This window comes from Euleptes europaea, chromosome 4 (assembly GCF_029931775.1).
Source record: "Euleptes europaea isolate rEulEur1 chromosome 4, rEulEur1.hap1, whole genome shotgun sequence".
Classification (NCBI taxonomy): Eukaryota; Metazoa; Chordata; class Lepidosauria; order Squamata; family Sphaerodactylidae; genus Euleptes; species Euleptes europaea.
The window spans coordinates 21,735,257-21,755,725 of NC_079315.1; the positions used below are offsets into that span (position 1 = coordinate 21,735,257).

Here is a 20,469-nt window from a genome sequence, read left to right on the forward strand (position 1 = left end):
TTTCGCCATTCCTTCTCTCTTCCCAATTCTCTTTTCTGTTTCCCTGGCAAGTCACAAAATTTAAATGGGCAGAGCAATTCTGAGGTGCATCTATGCCAGGGGTGGGGAACCTTTTTTCTGCCAAGGGCCATTTGGATATTTATAACATCATTCACGGGCCATACAAAATTATCAACTTAAAAATTAGCCAACCAAGCCCCAAGCAGGCAGCTGCTCCAGATGACACACACACCCGGCGCGGGCAAGCAGGCAGGCTTCTAACCAGTGGCACACTCGCCCACCTGGTGGCACAGGATGGTCCTGCCGCACGCAGGAGTTGCTCCTGCTCCGCATGGCTGGGGCCGGATTCTACAGCCGGCTCCTGCTACCTCCACCTGCAGGGATGAAATGAGGAAACTGGCAAACAACTCCCCTGGCCCCGCACATGCTGGCCCTAACCCCTTTAACCATTCCATTGTCACCACTTCCGCCCCCAGCCCTCTTGTAGTTCAGAGGAAATACATTTCTCCATGGTCCAGTTGGGAAAGGGTTAACACAGTTTCTTGGGCAGTCCTAGCAGCTCCTTAGCTAACGACTCTTCTGCAAGGGGAAAAAAAGTTCCTTTTCTCAGCAAAACAAACTCGCATCCGCCTTGAATAGAGGCTATTCCTGTCTGTAGGAGGGGGCGGATCACCAGTCTTAGATCCTTCTGAGCTAGAGATCTGCCAGGACCCACGAAGGGCCAGACCAAATTATTTTGCGGGCCTTAAACGGCCCCCGGGCCTGACGTTCCCCACCCCTGATATATGCCGTGGCGGCTGGCTGTGGTGTAAATATGGTACTGCTTGTTCACTCCCTGTAGGGTTCCGTTACACGGTGGCTGGCAGAATTTTTTTTTTTTTGTGGCTTCCAGTGGTCGCAACTGCATCAGTGTGCCCGGCAACATCCCTGCAACATTCTTGGAGATGTTGTGGGGAGGGTGCCGGGCAATTCAGCCCCTGCAGTGGCCAAGCTCTTCACTGTCTATGGGATGCTCCACAACATGATCATACACCAACAGCTACCCCACTCCTTGTAGGGGGCCTGTTGGAGAGTCCCTGGGTCGGGGGCAGGACAAAGTGTGCCACACTTTGGAGTATCCTTCGAGGAACCAGTGAACTAGCCTAATGATACATTAGGCAGAGAATTAATTTGGAAACATAAGAGTTGATTGGATTTGGGGCTGAAGAAAAGACTGTGAAACGGCCGTCCCCCCTTCTTTTCCCATTATTTGCATCATTGGGATTACTCTGACTGTATACCATTTACTGGATTATTTTGAGAATTTATCTTTCATTTCAGGAAGAACATACACCAAGACTATTTTGTTGCATAGAGACTGCATCATACATGCTTTGTATATACTGTATATATTAGCAGAATAGTAGTTCATGTTTATGTATTCCATCATTGTTTTGTCATTTATGTCTAAGCACTCAATAAGATTTTTGCTATTCTTGTAAACTTAATCTCCTCCACTACCTGGCAGTTGGCAACCCTAATCACAAGGGGGTATGGGGGCACATCTGGTGCCTGAGTAGCGTCTGAGAGCGACGCAGCAGTGCCAGGGGCTCTATGCTGGTGTAAGGGTCAGTTGGCTCCCTAAGCCCTTTCACAACCCCCCCCCCAGATTGCGCTGTTAAATGCTTTAAATTCTGCCCATTGGTTATCATTACATGGATGAAGAAGAGGAAGGATGTTCAGTTTCCAACATATTTTATAATTTCTAATTTATAAACAGAATGAACATTGAATGCCAGCTTCTCATTTGTCCGCTGAGACCAACACAGGTTAAGTCTCTATTTTATTTTTAAAACCTCTAAAGTAATATTCCATCAATTATTGAGGAAATGCTCATTCAGAGAGAGAGAGAGAGCTTAGGGCTGTTTAGTTGGGAAAGAAGGCGGTCAGGGGGAGACATGATAGAGGTCTATACAATTACGCACGGTATGGAGAGAGTGGACAGGGAGAAGCTTTTCTCCCTCTCTCATAATACTAGAACGCGGGGTCATCTGCTGAAGCTGGAGGGTGAGAGATTAAAAACAGATAAAAGGAAGTATTTCTTCACACACCGTATAGTTAAATTGTGGAACTCCCTGCCCCAGGATGTGGTGATGACTGCCAACTTGGAAGGCAAGAGGGGAGTGGACATGCTCATGGAGGATACGGCTATTCATGGATACTAGTAGAAATGGATACTAGTCATGATGCATACCTATTCTCTCCAGGATCAGAGGAGCATGCCTGTTATATTAGGTGCTGTGGAACACAGGCAGGATGGTGCTGCTGCCGTCTTGTCTGTGGGCTTCCTGGAGGCACCTGGTTGGCCACTGTGTGAACAGACTACTGGCCTTGATGGGCCTTGGTCTGATCCAGCCTGGACTTTCTTATGTTCTTATCAGGCAGGCAGGCAGAGACAGATAACATGCATCTTTCAAATGGCAGCTGCTAAAGTGTTATGACTGGTGTGCTGGAATAGAACTGGGTTCGAACCCCCACTCTGGCCATGCAGTTCATTGGGTGACCTTGAGCCACTGTCTGCCTCAATTTCCTTGACAGGGTTATTGTGTGGATACAGCGAAGAGGGGAGAACAGTATCCATCAGCATGTGAGCTTCTTGCAGGAAGGGTGGTTTAAAAAAAAATTAAAGAACACCTGTTTCGGTTGAAATTCAAAACCCTTATTCTGAAGTAGCCCCACACTTTTACCTAACGTTGCTAACCTCCAGATGATGGCTGGAGATCCCCTGCTATTACAACTGATTTCCAGCCGATAGAGGTCGGTTCCCCTGGAGAAAATGGCCGCTTTGGGAATTGGACTCTATGGCATTGAAGTCCCTCCCCTCTCTAAACCCTGCCCTCCTCAGGCTCCGCCCCCAAAATCTCCATGTATTCCCCAACCTGGAGCTGGCAACCCTAATTTTACCTCGGATGTGGAGGTGTCTCAGAACTGTATTCAAGGCCACCTTTTAGTGAGAAAAGGAATGGAATAACAACAACAGCAACAATAACCCAAAGTAACCTCTGTGATGAATTCTTTTCTCAATACTTTTTTGCAAGAACTTGAATGCACAGAATCTCTTCTGCCAGGAAGGTACTTCTCATTAAGGTGCCCTGCACGTTCTGCTCAACTTCTCCAATGTGGGTAAGTTTTATTTAATGTCAGTACAGGAATGTGACTGAAAGAATTATTAAAAACTGTCTAAACCTGAAATGCCATTGCTGGGAGGGTGGTATTGAATCCAACCCTAAACATTTTTAATTCAGAGGGCAAACTCCCAAGCATTGCCCATAGAACACACTGCCACCATGTGGCCAAACTGTATGCAGCACACAAATGTGCCTTTTACTCATGAATTTTCTGGTGTGCCTCTAGCAGTTCTCTGAAAAGGTGGCATAAACGTTTTCTAAATACAGAAACAAAAAGACTGGTGAGTCCCTCATTCAAAATAAAATCACAAGCCAAGAGCTCTGAAACAACTGGATGATTTTTGGCTACGCAACAGCCACAAGCTCAATTTGTTTCCCCCTCAACAAAAGAGAGAATAGCGTTTGTAGGATATTTTAGATCACTGGTTCCCAACCAGGGGTCCATGGACCCCCAGGGGTCCGCAAGAACTAAATTAAGGTTCGTGAAACAAAGTTATAAACCCATAATAAATTAATATTTTCAATTAAAAGTTCTCTATTATAAAAAGTATATTAAAATATAATTTAATGTTTAACTAACAGTTATGATTAAAGTTTATTTTCAAATTCTCGGAATTTTTATTTTGAACCTTGGGGTCCCTGCACCGAGCAAAAAAGTCCTAGTGGTCCCTGGTCAAAAAAAGGTTGGGAACCACTGTTTTAGATGTTCAAAATGCTTCACACATATTAATCCTTACGACAGTCCTATAAGGTAAGGGAGGGGAGAGGCCAAGATACAGGGACTTGCCTGTAGTCACCTAAACGCGTTTCACCAAAGAAGTCTGAGTCAGACCTAGGCTTCCCAACCTCCAAGTACTAGGTGGATGTAGTGTGGCTAAGGCAAGGAAAATGTGTTAAAAACATCTGTGCGGGTGCTCCATTGTTAACTGCGAACGCCTCTGCCTTCACAACAATATGAGCTACATGGAGAATTACAAGTAATTCTTCAACTGAACTTTGATTTACAACCTAAATACTTTTTTGTTAGGAATGACTCCTTCACAACTAAAACCTTCAGACAAAGAACTTTTTTTTAATGTGGGATGACTGCAGCAAGAACAGTTTATGCGAGATACTGGAAGGACAAAAAAAATACCATCATTAAATGAATGGATCACAAAAATGTATTAATATGCGGACATGGCTAGACTTTCCACCTGGATGAAGAAGAAACCACCGGAAGAACACGAACAGAAATGGCAATCATTCTCCGAAAGATATACTGTGAATTTAAGATAGAAACAAAATGCCTATTGTTATGACTTAAGGCATGAGTTAGAATAGTTAAAAGTGAGAAATGTTAGAGTGACTGTCTGATCTTTATGAATTATATAATGACTATAGAGAAGAAACGAAGCTAAAATAGAAACTAGAATAGAAATCTGATTGTTAAGAAAAAGGCAGGAACAGAGAAGACCCGTCCTGGACGCCAACCCAATAAGACATGTTAAGATAATTGTCCCTTTCCCCCTTTCCCCCCTCTTTTCTATGTATTACCCAAAAGACCTAATAAAATATTTAAATAAACAACACCAATATGAGTTACGCAGAGAACTGGGTCTGTATGGAAGCAGCCTGGCACGGCTGAACCATATAGAACTACGAAGAAGCTTTTGAGAACCTCAGTCCTCTTCTTCAGGCCCGACGTTAGGCAAAAATAAAAGTGGGCCCAGGAGAGAAGATGATGTGCTATACTGTTGTATCACACTGTAAGCTGTCTTTCAGGAAGTCCCATGGATTTCAATGGGTGAAAGTTACTGTCTGTTTCGGCTGAGTTACTGTCTAACTCTCGCATTCAAATTAACGTGACTTGAACTTGGTCAGAATCCTTAGGGTTGCCAGTTCCGGGTTAGGAAATACCTGGAGATTTTTGGGGGGGGGGTTGGAGCCTGGGTTTGGAGAAGGGAGGGGCTTCAATGCCATAGAGTCCAATTGCCAAATCTCCAGGTATTTCCCAGCCCAGAGCTGGCAACCCTTGGAAGGGGTTAAACAGCAGTTCCCAACATTCATAAGTTTAACACTGTTATAAGATATCTGAGTGGTTGGTTGTAAACACCCTGCAGTTGGTAGCGGTTTTCTTCTACCATATTTTGGAGGAAAGTTCCCGACCTGCAGAGTTTTGGCAGGGCCGTGTTTTCACACCCTATATACAGGTCAAAGTTACACTTCAAATTTTTATTGATTTGTGTGATATCTGGCCAATGGTGAGGTTGTTGTAACCGCTTGACTCCTTTGCATGGCAAAGATTTCTTTCCTTTTTTTTAAGATCGTGCATTTTATGTTACTGTTTCATAGTAATTTTTTTTTTTTAAATATAAACCGCCTTAAACTTTGGGAAGGCAGGGTAAAAACGTTTAAAATAAAAGACACGTTTAGCATCACTGTCGCGTGAAACTCGCAGCGACGCTTAGTTAAACGTGGGCAGACTTTTGCAAACCCCCACCCCGTTCAATAGGCTTTGAACGCTCCTGATATATGTTTAGTGACGCAACCCCTCCCTAAACTTTAGCATAATGCAGCAGTAATCCCGCCCAGCTACAGATCAGCCACCCCCGGCGTTGATGCACTCTTAAAACGAGAGGCCAGAAATCATTATAGAAACCTGATCTCCCCCCACCCTTTTAATTTATTTAAATTGCAAGGGAAGGATTTTTTTTTGGTGTGTGCTGAGATCCCTTTCCAGGGCTTCAATAAAAAACGATGCACCGTTGAACCCCATACACCGAACTTTGCTTTGCAAAAAATCTGGGGCCAGGGGGGAAATGTTCCCAGTTCCTGGCTTCTGCGCCTGTTTCCCCAACCGGGATATTTGAAATCCCGGAACCTGGATTGTCCTGAATTGCAGCTCCCAGATGGAAGATTTGGCGTGCCAGATCTCCGATCCGCTCCGGGTTTTTCCCTGCCCTTGAAAATCCCGAGGGGACAAATGCACAAACTGAAAGTATAAAGAGCTTAGCAACAACAAGCGAGACGAACAGTGATCTGGTGAGTATTTCGTGCTTTTTTTTAAACACACACACACAGATCTCCTGCCTAGGATGCTGCAATACTTAGAAAGCCGGAAAGGGCCGCCCGCGACTGCGGCATCTTGCAATGGGCTTGTTTATTTGGCCATATTCTGAAGTTTTCTTTTTTTGTTTTTTTTTTTAATGTGGTTGGTATATGAAAAGGGATTCTTTAGATCTGCACGAAAAAGGAAAAAAAAACAAAAAAAAAACGGGAAGGGGTGTTTTGCCAGCAAGGGGGCCTCTCATTCAATCGATATTGCCATCCCTTCTTTTCTTGGTCCTCCTCGTAGGCTGATAGCTCAAAGCGAGCAAACAACCCCCCCCCATTATTTTATCTGCACCCCAGGAAAAGCTCCACCAATTCCTGTTTGAAGAGGAGAAGCTGATAAAGAAAAGAAAAGCTTCTAAAGAAAAACTTATAAAGAAAAGAATTTGAAATAGAAAGAGTAGGTATGTCTAGATCAGTGGTTCCCAACCTTTGTTTGACCAGGGACCACTAGGACTTTTTTGTTGGGTGCAGGGACCCCAAGGTTCAAAATAAAAACTCCGAGAATTTGAAAATAAACTTTAATCATAACTGTTAGTGAAACATTAAACTTAGAATAATATTTAAATATATATTTTTATAATAGAGAACTTTTAATTGAAAATATTAATTTATTATGGGTTTATAACTTTGTTTCGCGGACCTTAATTTAGTTCTTGTGGACCCCTGGGGGTCCACGGACGCCCGGTTGGGAACCAGTGGTCTAGATACTTGATAGAGTTGCAAGACGTTCTAGGGTTATAGTTTAAGGATGGAATTTTTGGCAATACTTTTATTTTACTTTTTTAATATAAATTTTGTTAAGGCTCGGAGGACAAAGTATGTTCCATTTTGCTTTTTCCCTTCTCCTCCCTTCTTTTTCCCCGTACCCTTAATGTATGAAATAAAAAAAAAAAGGAAAAGCTTCCAAAAGCAACCAGCGTTAAGAGGAGGAAGGCAGAACTTTGAAGGACCGCAAAGGAGTTTACAGGGCCATCCTGAGCTAAGTCGCCCCTTTTCAAACCACTAACTTCAGTGGATTTAGAAGGGCGTAACTTTGCTTAGGGTGGCACTGTCCATAGGTGAAGCCCCCCTCCCTGCCACTGTATCTGCACATAAGGAAAAGTTTTGCCTGATAAATATTTGTTTTGCTGTGCAGCCTTTGCAAACAGAGCAGCACTTAACAGGAAAAAAGTTGGCAACTCTAAGGCACCGGCGGCTGTGTTAAATTGGGAACTGTGTGAGCCTTCTCCAAGGCGAACATCAGTTCCAGTATGTGCCTTAACTACTAAAACCAAGACTATGTGCTGCAGTTCTGGCCATAGAGAGAGACCTCAGCAGTAGAGCATCTGCTTTAGATGTAGAAGGTCCCAGGTACAAATCTTGGTATCTCCAGTGGAAACCAAAAAGCAGGTGATAGGAAAGACGTCTACCACAGAGCTGCTGTCAGTCAGAGTAGACAATGTGGACTTCAATAGACCCAGCGGTCTGACTCAGTACAAGGCAGTGTCAATTAAAAGAAGGGAAAGACAAGTCAGATTTTGCACCCCATTCTGAGCCCAGTAAACCTGAATTGTTCAAGTTTTGTACTGTTTGTAAAGTCATACATTGTTTCGTTAGCTTACTTTGTTTTGCAAGGCTAAATTCAGAGGAACAAATGCAAGAGTGTTCCCCTTTTGGCCCACCATCTTTATTTTATGAGATGTTACCAGATATGAGCCCCATTCTCTCAAGCCTGTCCTTAAGGCTAGAGATTTGCTTTCTTTATATACATAAAGAAAACAGAGATTCCCAGGCTTCCCAAACCAAAATGCCATGTTGTTTTTTATTCTCACAAAGCACCATGGAACACAGACTGCCCTGATTATTAGGACTAACATATGCTCAGGAAGGACTAAGATCTCGAAAATGTAACTTGGAATTATGTTTTCTGATTTAGTGGATGGATGCATTCACTTCCAAGAAATCCTGGGCTCAAGAATCTTCCCCACTGTGGAGCGAAGATCAGAAATCCACTCTGGCCTCAAGCTTGGATCTCTGTCCTTGATGGCACCAAATCTTTGTCATTGGTGGCCATAGCGAAGCGCCGTAACTGTAGGGAGATCCCGCAGCTGGACCACTTCCTGGTATGGAGCATGCAAAGGAACCCTGAAGCATCAATGCTTGCTCTTCGTGCCTGAACATTAAGGGATGAATGCAATCAGGAAGAAGAGATTTTGGGCATCCTGTTTCTGCGTGATGGCCTTTTTCTTCCTTCTCGTCACTCTCCAGGTATCAAAGATCTTTAGGACAGCAAGTTGAAAAATGACAGAAGATCTATAGTTGCTGTATGTAGTGGTGGGAGGGGGGAAGTAGATGTGGTGGTGGTGGAAAGTGACGTTAAGTCGCAGCTGACTTATGGTGACCCCATAGGGTTTTCAAGGCAAGAGATAAACAGAGGTGGTTTGCCTTTGCCTGCCTCTGAGTAGCCACTCTAGACTTCCTTGGTGGTCTCCCATCCAAGTACTAACCAGTACTAACCAGGGCCAATCCTGCTTAGCTTCTCAGATCTGACAAGATCAGGCTAGCCTAGGCCATCTGGGTCACTGGGTGAAGTGGGTGTAGACACTGGCAACTCCAGGAGAACTTCATCATAGAGGGGGAGAAGCTTCCGCTCACCCTCTTTCTCCCTCTCCCAGTTATCCTTTACCTGTGGTCCAGGCTCCTCTTTCATTTACCCCTCTTCTCTCCCACCCTATGAAGTCACCACCCCATGTCCTCAAGTCTTTATTCTTCCACTGCAGAATTTTTATTGAGAGGAGGACACATGCCAATAGTAGCAATAGGTGGTAGTTACAATGTTGGACTACGATTTGGGAGACCAGATTTGAATCCCTGCTCTACAATGAGAGCTTGCTGGGTGAAGTTGGGCCATACTGTCTCACTCACACACATTCTCTATCTCTGGCCATATATGCATGGGAGGTTTTGCCTTGGATTTGCCACTCTCTAGATGCACATTTCCCCCATCCGAATTCTCACAACTCAAACATAAGGCCCCATGCAGAGTTTTGAGAATTCAGATGGGGAAAACGTGCATCTAGAGAGTGGCAAATCCAAGGCAAAACCTCCCATGCATAAATAGCCACTCTCTCCCTCCCTCCCTCTCCCCCCCCTCTCTCTCTCTCACACACACACACACAAACAAATGGTGGTTGTTGTAGGATAAAGTGGAGGAAGGGAAAACAGTGTTGCAAGCTGCTTTAGGGAGACAAGTGGAGTATAAATATGTAAATATGTTTATGGGGATGGGTAAAACAACGGTGTTCACATGATCATGAATTGTTTTGTGACAGCTTGGCTGCTCTTATTAGGTGATGAGCAGATGTCATGGGGAAGGATCAGTGATAATCCCTTTATGACTCCAGTTTATCGCGTAGAAAATTATACGTTTTATAGTGTGAAAAATGATATGACAAATTTTATATAGTCATATGCAAAGCGCTCCCCCTAGCATAGGCTCTGTATTAAGGATAGTGGTACCATCTGAGTAAACACATTTACATTGGGCTGTAACAGATGATACTATTAAAATGTGGTTTAGAGAGTTACGGTTCAATTGAGTATACAAACATGAACACCATGAACAAGTACATAAGCTAGACAAAAATAGTCCGTATTGTTACAAGGTTTAAATATAATGGCCAAGTTCGAATGTTGGTGACATCCACGTGTACCAGGAGACCAGCAACCACATGCATTGTATGTGCCACCTGCCCAATGCACACAGTTGCCTTGATGTGTGTATTATACATACATGTGTAGTTTACATGCATGTGTATTTTACATGTGCATATAACCTGGATATCCAAGGCTAGCCTGAGATCTCAGAAGCTTAGCTGGGTTGACATTGGCAAGTATTTGGATGGGAGACCTCCAAGGAACACCAGGGTCGTGATGTGGAGGCAGGCTATGGCAAACCACCTCTGAACATCTCTTGCCTTGAAACCCCCACCAGGGGTCGCCATAAGTCAGATGTGACTTGACAGGGGAGGAAAGGCTTCAACACACACGATCCACAACCCTCAAAAATCCAGGGCATGCGAAACTCACCTGTTGGCCTGTTCAGACAATAGGTTGACAGCGCGTATCAGCAGTGTTGTGGGCACACATGGATGTAATGTCTGAAAAGAGCTTCATGCTGGTTCATGTCTAAATAGTTGGTGGCAGCAGGACAGAACATATATAGGGTTGGATCCAGCCGGCTTTTTCATACAATTGAATCTCACCCAATTCCCCTCCATATTACAGCCCCTGTCCCACATGGTTTTTGTTCATGTAGGTCCCATGATTCTCAGAATAACCTTTTCAGGTAGTCAAAGAGGATTCCTCTTTCCTTTCTCACCAGCAAATAAACTGGTTGGATCCAACCCCTAATAACATTAGTTAATAAGGAAAATGGATAAACTTGAGCATTACTGACATGAAGTTATATCAAGTGCACATGATAGAATTGGCAAACTAGGAAGGTTGATGTTTCTTATTTCGGGCTTTACTGTAACTGCTGTTACATGTTCAGCTTGCTGTGTATGCGTTAGGTGGGATAATGCTGCCAGAAAGGTTCATTTGCTCATGTCTGCACAGCTACAGCAGCTGGTTAATAAGTTGGCAACCCTAAGCATGATAAATGGTAAAACAGTCATCCAGCAACCGGATTGTAATCTCATGAGAACAATAAAATCTAGAAATAATTTACCTTGTGGGAGTCCCATTGATTATAGTAGAATAAAATAAGAATGGGAGGTCACAGCCCATTGGTTTCTAAATGTTATTAATTAATTAGTTGAAGTACTGCATTTATTATATGGGAAAATATTCAGGCCAAGCTTAATGAACTGTCATAGCACAGGGGGCCTGCAGATTTTTAAATAACTTGCTTCCCCATGCTCTGTTGTTCTTCAAAGCCCAAAGGTTTAAAAACCCCAGTATACTGTCCTGATCTGATTGTTCCAGCCTGCCAAGATGTTTCAAAAGTCCCTTTTGAAATGAACCCCTAATGAATAGGCTGGAGAAATGATGTGGTTAAGTGGAGGGGAAGCCAATGCATTGTTTGTGTGCCCTCCCGTTAGAGCTGATTTATGGCGACCCCGTAGGGTTTTCAAGGTAAGAGACGTTCAGAGGCGGTTTGCCTTTGCCTGCCTCTGCCTGGGCTGAGAGAGTTCTGAGAGAACTGTGAGTGGCCCAAGGTAGTTACCCAGCAGGCTTCATGTGGAGGAGTGGGGAATCAGACCGGGATCTCCAGATTAGACTCCACTGCTCTTAACCACTACACCATGCTGGCTCTCTCCAACGCATGGAGCAGTAATTAATACATAATTGCATTTGTTACACAGGAAATAACAGTTTTTCACGCTGATACTTTGCACATGAGTGCTTCTTTCATTGTTCAGAATGCTTCATATACATTATTGGGCTGTAATCTTTACAGCAACTCTGATAGGTAGGCTTGTATGATCCCCAAACGAGGACTGTACTGTGGCTTGCCTAATTTAAAACGGAAGAAAAGCTTCTTTTAAAAGGCAAATATCATACTAAGTAGCAAAGTCCAAGCCTCTTTAGGCAGATTCCTTCCTGCAGTCCCTATGCTGCCCTAGCAGCATTCCTAAAGATGTCCATGGTTTCAGCAGTCCTTTGTTCATGAGTCAGTTCAAAGTGGAATCAGCCATGTGTTATCTGAGCTACTTATAGATCCAGGCAACCACGGGCAGTGTCCAGATGAGCATTAGGAAAACAACTGACTAACCAATGACATCTTACTGATTGTTCTCCAGATCATCTTTGTCTGTTGATGTCGGGCTTTTCCATGTTTTCTTTTTCCTCATCTCAAAGTTCCTGTTTCTTCCGTGTTTTGAAAAGTTTAGCTCATGTGTGATTCCCTCTAGTGGTTGATTTGATATAGCAGTAGATTAAATCTGGTTTATTTCTCTGCTGATTTAAGGAGCACCTTTTTGCTCTTGATAAAAATGATATCGAATTGACCACTAGAGGGAGCAAAACATGTGCAGAACTTAAAAAAAAAAGACTGAAGAAACAGGAGCTTCAAGACAAAGAAAAAGAATGGGAAAGACTATTGGATAATATGGCTTTTTCTCTATTTCTAAAAGGTGGTTGTGGAACTTGGAAAGTCGGAAAGGCTGGAGACTAAAAGCTCAATTTCACAAAAAGGTGCATTCAAAGAGGAAGAACATCAGAAAGATGCAAGCTTGTTGGTAAAGAAACCAGATTTTTCCAGCACTACAAAGACAATCATGAACAAAGATAGCCACCCTGTCTTGGTTTGGTGGTCTCCACTGACGGGCGAGACCGGACGACTTGGTCAGTGTGGTCAAGATGCTTGCTTCTTTACTATCAACAGGACCTATCAGTACAATCCTATGACTAAAGCATTTCTCTTCTATGGTAAGGAGCTAGTTTGCATTAATTTTTGAGATGCTAAATGACTTTCTTTTCTGTGTGTAGTTCAGCTGTTCAAAGGCTCGTTTTTTTAAAACATGCAGCAGAAAATCATAGGAACCATCTTGGAAGGAGGGAGAAATGGAGTCCTCAGTGTGGCGGTGAGATGAGAGATCCTGTTTTAGTCCTTGGGTGTTTTTTCATCCTCAACCATCCCTTCCTTCCAGGTAGTGCTTTCTTGACAAGTGCCAGAGTTCACAGCTACCGGGAAAGGCTTAGCTTCTGACTGGAGAAGACTTCCTTCAGATGAGTGGCTTTTGATTGCAGCTCCATAGATGAGAAGGGATCTGGTCCTGTCCAACAGCACAGTTTGGAAGAGGAGGCGCCTGTTTCCAGGCCCTCGTCAGCATTCTTGGTGTCATCTAGCTGGGATTTGAAATGATTGAAGGTGGTGACAGATCATGATTTCATAATATGTTGGATTCTTTTTCTTTCTGTAGAAAGAGATGACACCAGCAGATGTTCGTATTTCTTACTTTGTATCCCATATTTCCTCTACAGTGTGGCATATGTGGAATTCTCTTCAAAACAAAAATAACTGTCAAGAGAAATGCTGTTCTTTTTTCCAACTAGGTACAGACTTCAGTATTGATGCCTTACCTCTTCCCCGTAAAGCCCATCATGACTGGGCCCTTTTCCACGAGGAGTCACCCAAAAATAACTACAAGCTCTTCCAGAGACCAGCGATCACTTTGTTCAACTACACGGCGACATTCAGCCGCCACTCACACTTACCCCTCACCACCCAGTACCTTGAAAGTATTGAAGCCTTAAAGTCCCTGAGGTACATGATCCCTTTGCAAGAGAAGAACAGTTTGAGAAAGAGACTCGCTCCGCTGGTCTACGTGCAGTCAGACTGTGATCCCCCCTCCGACAGGGACACCTACGTGAGGGAGCTGATGACCCACATTGAGGTGGACTCTTACGGAGCCTGTTTGCATAACAGAGATCTTCCGGAGCATCTCAAAAACCCAGCGTTCATGGACAGCGATAACTTCTACAAGATACTTGCCCAGTACAAATTTGTCTTGGCTTTTGAGAATGCCGTTTGTGAGGATTACCTCACTGAAAAATTGTGGAGACCACTGAAGCTGGGGGTGGTCCCTGTTTATTATGGCTCCCCCAGCATCACAGACTGGCTTCCCAGCAATAAAAGTGCTATCCTGGTGGCAGGATTCGCACACCCCAAGGAGCTGGCGGGGTACATCAAGGCTTTGGATGCGGATGACAAGGAGTACGAAAGCTACCTCGAGTGGAAATTAACAGGCCGCATCTCCAATGAACAACTGCTCACTGCTATGAGAGAGCGCACCTGGGGAGTGCAGGATATCATGAAGGACAATTACATCGATGCTTTCGAGTGCATGGTGTGTGCTAATGTGTGGGAAAACATCAGGAGAGAAGCAAAGGTAATCGAGAAGGCAAATTCCATGCTGGCCATAATTAGATGAGGAATAGAGAATAAAACTGCTGCTATCATACTGCCCTTGTACAAATCTATGGTGAGACCACACTTGGAATACTGTGTACAGTTCTGGTCACCACACCTCGAAAAGGTTATTGCAGAGCTTGAGGAGGTGCAGAAAAGAGCAACCAAAATGATCAGGGGACTGGAGCAACTGCCCTATGAGGAGCGGTTAAAATGCTTAGGGCTGATTAGCTTGGAAAGAAGGTGGTTAAGGGAAGACATGATAGAGGTGTATAAAAGTATGTGTGGTATGGAGAGAGTGGACAGGGGGAAGCTTTTCTCCCTCTCTCATAATACTAGAATGCGGGGGGTTATCTGCTGAAGCTGGAGGGTGAGAGATTAAAGACGGATAAAAGGAAGTATTACTTTACACAACGCAGAGTTCAGTTGTGGACCTCCCTGCCCCAGGATGTGGAGATGGCTGCCCACTTATGGCTACTAGTAAAAATGGATCCTGGTCATGATGCCTACCTATTCTCTCCAGGATCAGAGGAGCATCCGTGTTATATTAGGTGCTTTGGAACACAGGCAGGGCAATACTGCTGCAGTCGACTTGTTTGTGGGCTTCCTAGAGGCACCTGGTTGGCCACTGTGTGAACAGACTGCTGGACTTGATGGGCCTTGGTCTGATCCAGCTGGGCCTTTCTTATGTTTTTATGTGAGAAACGTGTCTTCTTAATTTCAGCCAGGCTAGGGATATGCAGGGCACTAACTCAGACCTGTCAGGTACCAGCTTTCCTGAGAGCCTCTATGTAGTCGGTAGCAGGTTCCCAGTCACAGACCCGGAATACAGCTTTTGGCTACAGAGACAGACGGTGGGCTCTGTAGGACCCGGGAGAGCCTCCCACAAAAGCAAAGATTGATCTGCTACTAAACAGTAAACTGACTTAGGGTCTGACAACGCATTACGCTTTTCTCCAGGTCTGTGTGATCTATGTGCATTTGAAGGTTTCCCACTGGGACCTCAAACCCAAGGTGTGCAGGGCCCAATTCAGATTGGGACCATGGCACATGAGAAGGGGGTTCATCCTTCCCCCGTGTCATTTTCCCAAATCGAAACAACCTGGGGAGGGAACCATTGGCCACGTGTGGGCTCTGCATGTACTGATGAAGTGCGCAGAGGTTTCTCCAGTGGGGCAAATAGCAGTGCATGGAGCTGTTTTGGGTCCAAGAAACCAGCAAGGGGGGGGAGCCATAAGCACTCTGTCCCTGCTCATTACTGCCCCGATCTGAATCTGGCTCCATCATAGTCAGTATTGTTTACTCAGACCGGCTCTCCAGGGTCTCAGGCTGAGGTCTTTTACATCATCTACTTGCCTAGTCCCTATAACTGGAGATGCCGGGGATTGAACCTGGGACCTTCTGCATGCCTAGCAGATGCTCTACCAGTGAGCCACAGCCCCTCCCCATTGAGGTAATTGTTAGTTGCGCAGTCTGGCAGCTGCTGATGTTTGGTGCCCTGAATTCTTGAACTTGAACTTTAGGCCTGTAATGTTGAAAACCATACAATTCAGTTCCCACTTTTAAACATTTGCATCTTAGTACTGGGTTCTTTGTGAGTGGAGAATGTACCTTATGGCAGAGTTTTAAGCTCCCCCCCCCAATCCAGTTTTTAACAAAAGGTTTTGGCCAAATATTTTCCCCCAGACCCTTCCAACACTGTTCTGGACAAAAGTATAATAGCCAGACAGTTGTATTCTACAGAAAACTCAACCAGTGCCCTAGCGACCACATGCATGTGATTCAGTGTAGTCTTAACAGAGTTCTGCCTTTCTAAGTCTGTTGAAGTCGGTGGTATCACTCTGCTTCATATGTCACTGTTTTCTCTTCCCTACTTACCTATGGTAGTTAAAGAAGCCACTAAGTATTTCATTGAGAAAATGTACCTGTGCATTGCTGTTTAACAGTTGGGCCATGACCACTGACTTAAGTTGGTGCGCACACCACAAACTACTTACAGCTATATGTAAATATAGTCCACAGCGTATTAACAGAGATGCCACAAAGTCACTTTAGTAATGTTTATCGAGTGCAGCTTCAGAAGATGAAAACCTGCCAAGCACTGTTTGATCCACGGAAGCCGCAGTTGAACATCTTTCAGTAGCATTGCAAATTCGTGCTAAGGTTCTGGTGCTCATTGGTTCATCTTCTGCTTCTGAATTTTGACTTCATGTTTTAAAAATCAAAAGCTTATTAATTATTGCTTGTTTGCTTCATAAGCTTAATATGGCTTAATTTTGTTTACATGAGAAGCAGTATCACTCTAAAGTCCAACAGCAGGTGGGCTATATGGAGAGCCAGGATGCTGTAGTGGTTAGGAGTGGTGGACTCTAATCTGGAGAAACGGGTTGGTTTCCTCACTCCTACACATGAAGCCTGCTGGGTGATCTTGGGCTAGTCACAGTTTGCTCCAAACTCTCTCAGCCCTACCTATCTCACAAGGTGTCTGTTGTGGGGAGAGGAAGGAAAGGAGATTGTAAGCCTGTTTGATTCTCCTTAAAAGGTAGAGAAAATCAGCATATAAAAACCAACTCTTCTTCTATTTGGACAGTCCTTGAATAAAGTGAAGTAAAGTTTGGTCCAAGTCTTCCTCAGAGCTATTGCTAGGAAAAGCATGTTGCGTGAATGAGAGAACTCCCCCTTTCTACTTTCTTGAAGAGGAGGGGACAGGGAGAGAGAGAACACGGAAAACAAAAGAAAATATTTTAAATGTGTTTATCTATTATATTTCTACTTTTAACAGACTCTTAGTGGCTTCCCATCCTGGTCACTGCTCAGGTCTGTACCTGTTTAAAGGTAAAGGTAGTCACCTGTGCAAGCACTGGATCATTACTGACCCATGGGGTGATGTCACATCCCGACGTTTACTAGGCAGACTATGTTTACGGGGTGGTTTGCGATTGCTTTCCCCAGTCATCTACACTTTACCCCCAGCAAGCTGGGTACTCATTTTACAGACCACAGAAGGATAGAAGGCTGAGTCGACCTTGAGCCAGCTACCTGAAACCGACTTCAGTTGGGATCGAATTCAGGTCATGAGCATTTGTACCTGTTTAGCATCCATTAACTGTGTAGTATCAGGTTCTCTCACTTGGCCCAGAGCACAGAAAGTTGGAACCAGGTTCCAGTCCTTATATCCCCCAAACAATGCTGTTCAAGATCAATGGATCAAAGAACTTCTAAGGGATAAAAAGAAAGGGAATCAGGTTCCATGGTTAGAGTCCGAGCTGGGTCCCAGCTTCGAGAGGCTAAGAGATCACTGTGTGGGAGTAACCGTTTCAGTCCCTGCGTCTCCCGTACCACATGCTGCTTAATAAAACTTACATAGCATTTCTGTGTCCTTTGCCAGGGAATGTTACCAAGAAGGTGGAATGCTGAAGCCAGTCACTTGAGCTGCCCCAGACCTGAAGGGTTTGTTTTTCCATCTTCAAATAATCACAGAACGGCTCTACGAGACATGTGGATACCAAGTTTCGAGCAGTCCAAGAGTGAAGCAAAGGCCCTGAGGTGGCTGGTCGAAAAGAACCGAAATTTCACCGCTCAGGAATTTTGGACTCTTGTGTTCAGGGAATGACCTGAAGGCCATTTGACTCCAATCTGCAAAAACAATCTGCAAAAGAGCTTGTAGGGTAAGCTATTGTCTATAGGTGGTCGTAATATGGTAAGAAATTGTTTTAGCAACAGAGTGTACGAGGAGAAAAGGTGGTGTTCAGTGAAGACTAATCCAAAATAGGGACAACCCAATTGGGTTATTGTCCATTATGTTTTTATACTAAAACTTAGTATAAATTATGAGCATAATTAACACTGGAACACAAACGCCATGATTAAGTGAAGCCTACATTTTGTCTTTCGCATCTGTCTTGGAGACTGCTTCCAGGTTGGTCCCGACATAAAGACGTCTGCCTACATGGTTCAGTTAGATTATGTGTTTATAAACCACCCAAGTGATGGACCTTCCGCATGAACAAACATCGCAAATATGCTGGAAAGCCAAACTGCAAGGGGCAGGAGTCTTTACCTGAATCTGGTCTGGCAAAGGGCAGGTGGAACCACCCTGGGAATGATAGTACAGTACAGAGAAAATGCCTTAGGTTCTCTCACTTGGCCTAGAGCATAGAAAGTTAGAACCAGGTTCTATGGTTAGAGACCGAGCTGGGTCACAGCTTCGAGAGGCTAAGAGATCACTGTGTGGAAGTAACTGTTTAAGCCCCTGCATCTTCCATACTACATGCTGCTTAATAAAACGTGCCTCATCTGAGGCATTTTATATGATTGGCATGCAAGGGCTGATCAATAGCATTTAAACTGCTGGTAACATCTGTAGGCCATGACCTTGATGGCCCAGGCTAGCCTGCTCTCGTCAGATCTCAGAAGCTAAGCAGGGTCAGCCCTGGTTAGTATTTGGATGAGAGACCACCAAGGAATACCAGAGTTGCTGTGCAGAGGAAGGCACTGGCAACCCACCTCTGATAGTCTCTTGCCATGAAAACCCCAAAAAGGGGTTGCCATAAGTCGGCTGCGACTTGACGTCACTTTATACACACAACATCTGTAGGAGCACTGTGACACAGAGTGGTAAGAAGCAGTACTGCAGACCAAGCTCTGTTCACGACCTGAGTTCAATCCCAACGGAAGTCGGTTTCAGGTAGCCGGCTCAAGGTTGACTCAGCCTTACATCCTTCCGAGGTCAGTAAAATGAGTGCCCAGCTTGCTTGGGGTAAAGGGAAGACGACTGGGGAAGGCACTAGCAAACCACCCCGTAAACATAGTCTGGCTAGTAAACGTCGGGATGTGACGTCACCCCACGGGTCAGGAATGACCCAGTGCTTGCACAGGGGACTACCTTTACCTTTAACATCTGTAAAGTAGAACCACAGTTTGGGTGACCGATGTGATTCCTGTCCATACCAGCTCTGGTGATGCATACTGCTTTATCTGAGCGTCTTATGATTAAGCTCTGATAATGCATGAATTTGCCCTTAGAGGAATAAGTTATCACTTTGCGGAGGCACATGCAGATAGGAATGCCAATATCCCCTCTTTCAGTGCACCTGTGTCATTTATGGATGCAGGGTGTCAGGTATAAACCAGTGTCGTTGTGGTTGGAGTCTTGGATTAGGTTTGGGGAGACCCAGGTTCAAATCGGCACTCGGCTAGCATGTTCACTGAGTGACTTCGAGCCAGTCACTCTTCTGTCAGCCTAACCCATCTCACAGGGATGTCATTGTGTGGATAGAAGGGGGAATGTATGCCACCGCTGGTGGAAGGGTGCGATCAGAATGTACAGCGTCTGGGAGTTGAACTGGGAATGTCAGGAGATATTTGGGACTGGGTGCGCTTAGGCTGCAGAGCCTGGTCTGGATATAGAAAGGAATATAGTCCACTTTGATCGGCAGGCAGTAGAAGGCTTCTGGATTGGCCTGGTCAGGTGTAAATATTAGGAGTCTTTCTCATTCTCTGGCCAACAGACCAGGAATCTCATATCTGTCGCACTCAAACTGCAGCAAAATCACCATCTGCCAACTTTCTGGGAGTCTGGGTTGGAAAACATACACTACAGCTTGCTGGAGCCGGGCCTTGGCATACGGCTAGAAGAAATGCAGCCAGTGACGCTTTCTTCATGCAGTTTGTCAGGGCCAGAAGGCAAGCAGTATGCAGATTGCAAAAAGAGAGAGAGAGAGAGCACCCCACCTGTTGAATTTCTGCATGTCACCAGCTTTTAAAAGTACAGAAAATAAGCCAGGAAAATAAGCTGCCACCTATTCCCTTATAAATAGATGCTTGATGGGATAAGGCCCCGTTTCTGCATATGAATTAAGACCACATGTGAGCCTAAAATTTTGCAGCTTCAGGGCCTTTGGGGGGCACTCCTATTACAGAAGATGGGGGTAAGCGAATGTTTAAACAGCTGGTTGCTCTGAAGCAATGCACAGTCTGTGGCAAGGTGTTCATCCCTGTACTGACTGGCTTCTGTGATTATAGTGGTGCAGGTCTGACCTCTGTGCCAAAACACGCCCCCCCCTCCCGGACAGGTGAATAGATGCGAGTGCTTCTGTCGCTCAGCATGTTTGTGCATCGGCAATCCCCTTGGCATCAGCAGTTTTAGCTGAAACTTGGCAGGCTCAGGTTTCCCGATGCAAAGCAAGAAATGTAAAATGCATTAGCGCTTGGCACACACATGCTGAAGCCCAGAGACAGATTTAAAGTGTTTTTTTTTTTAAAAAAAAATGCTGGTTAAGATTCACCCACTGTCCACAGTTTAAAAAT

General features: G+C 44.6%; 1 protein-coding gene across 1 annotated transcript; it reads left to right on the forward strand.

Annotated features, from left to right (window-relative positions):
- The first annotated feature begins 8,374 nt into the window (after nt 1-8,374).
- On the forward strand, nt 8,375-17,773 carry FUT10 (fucosyltransferase 10). Its single transcript, XM_056848589.1, has 4 exons — nt 8,375-8,510; nt 12,383-12,677; nt 13,305-14,140; nt 17,549-17,773. The coding sequence occupies exons 1-4, from the start codon at nt 8,430-8,432 to the stop codon at nt 17,771-17,773; spliced, it is 1,437 nt and encodes a 478-aa protein (XP_056704567.1). The 5' UTR covers nt 8,375-8,429.
- Nucleotides 17,774-20,469: the final 2,696 nt, after the last annotated feature.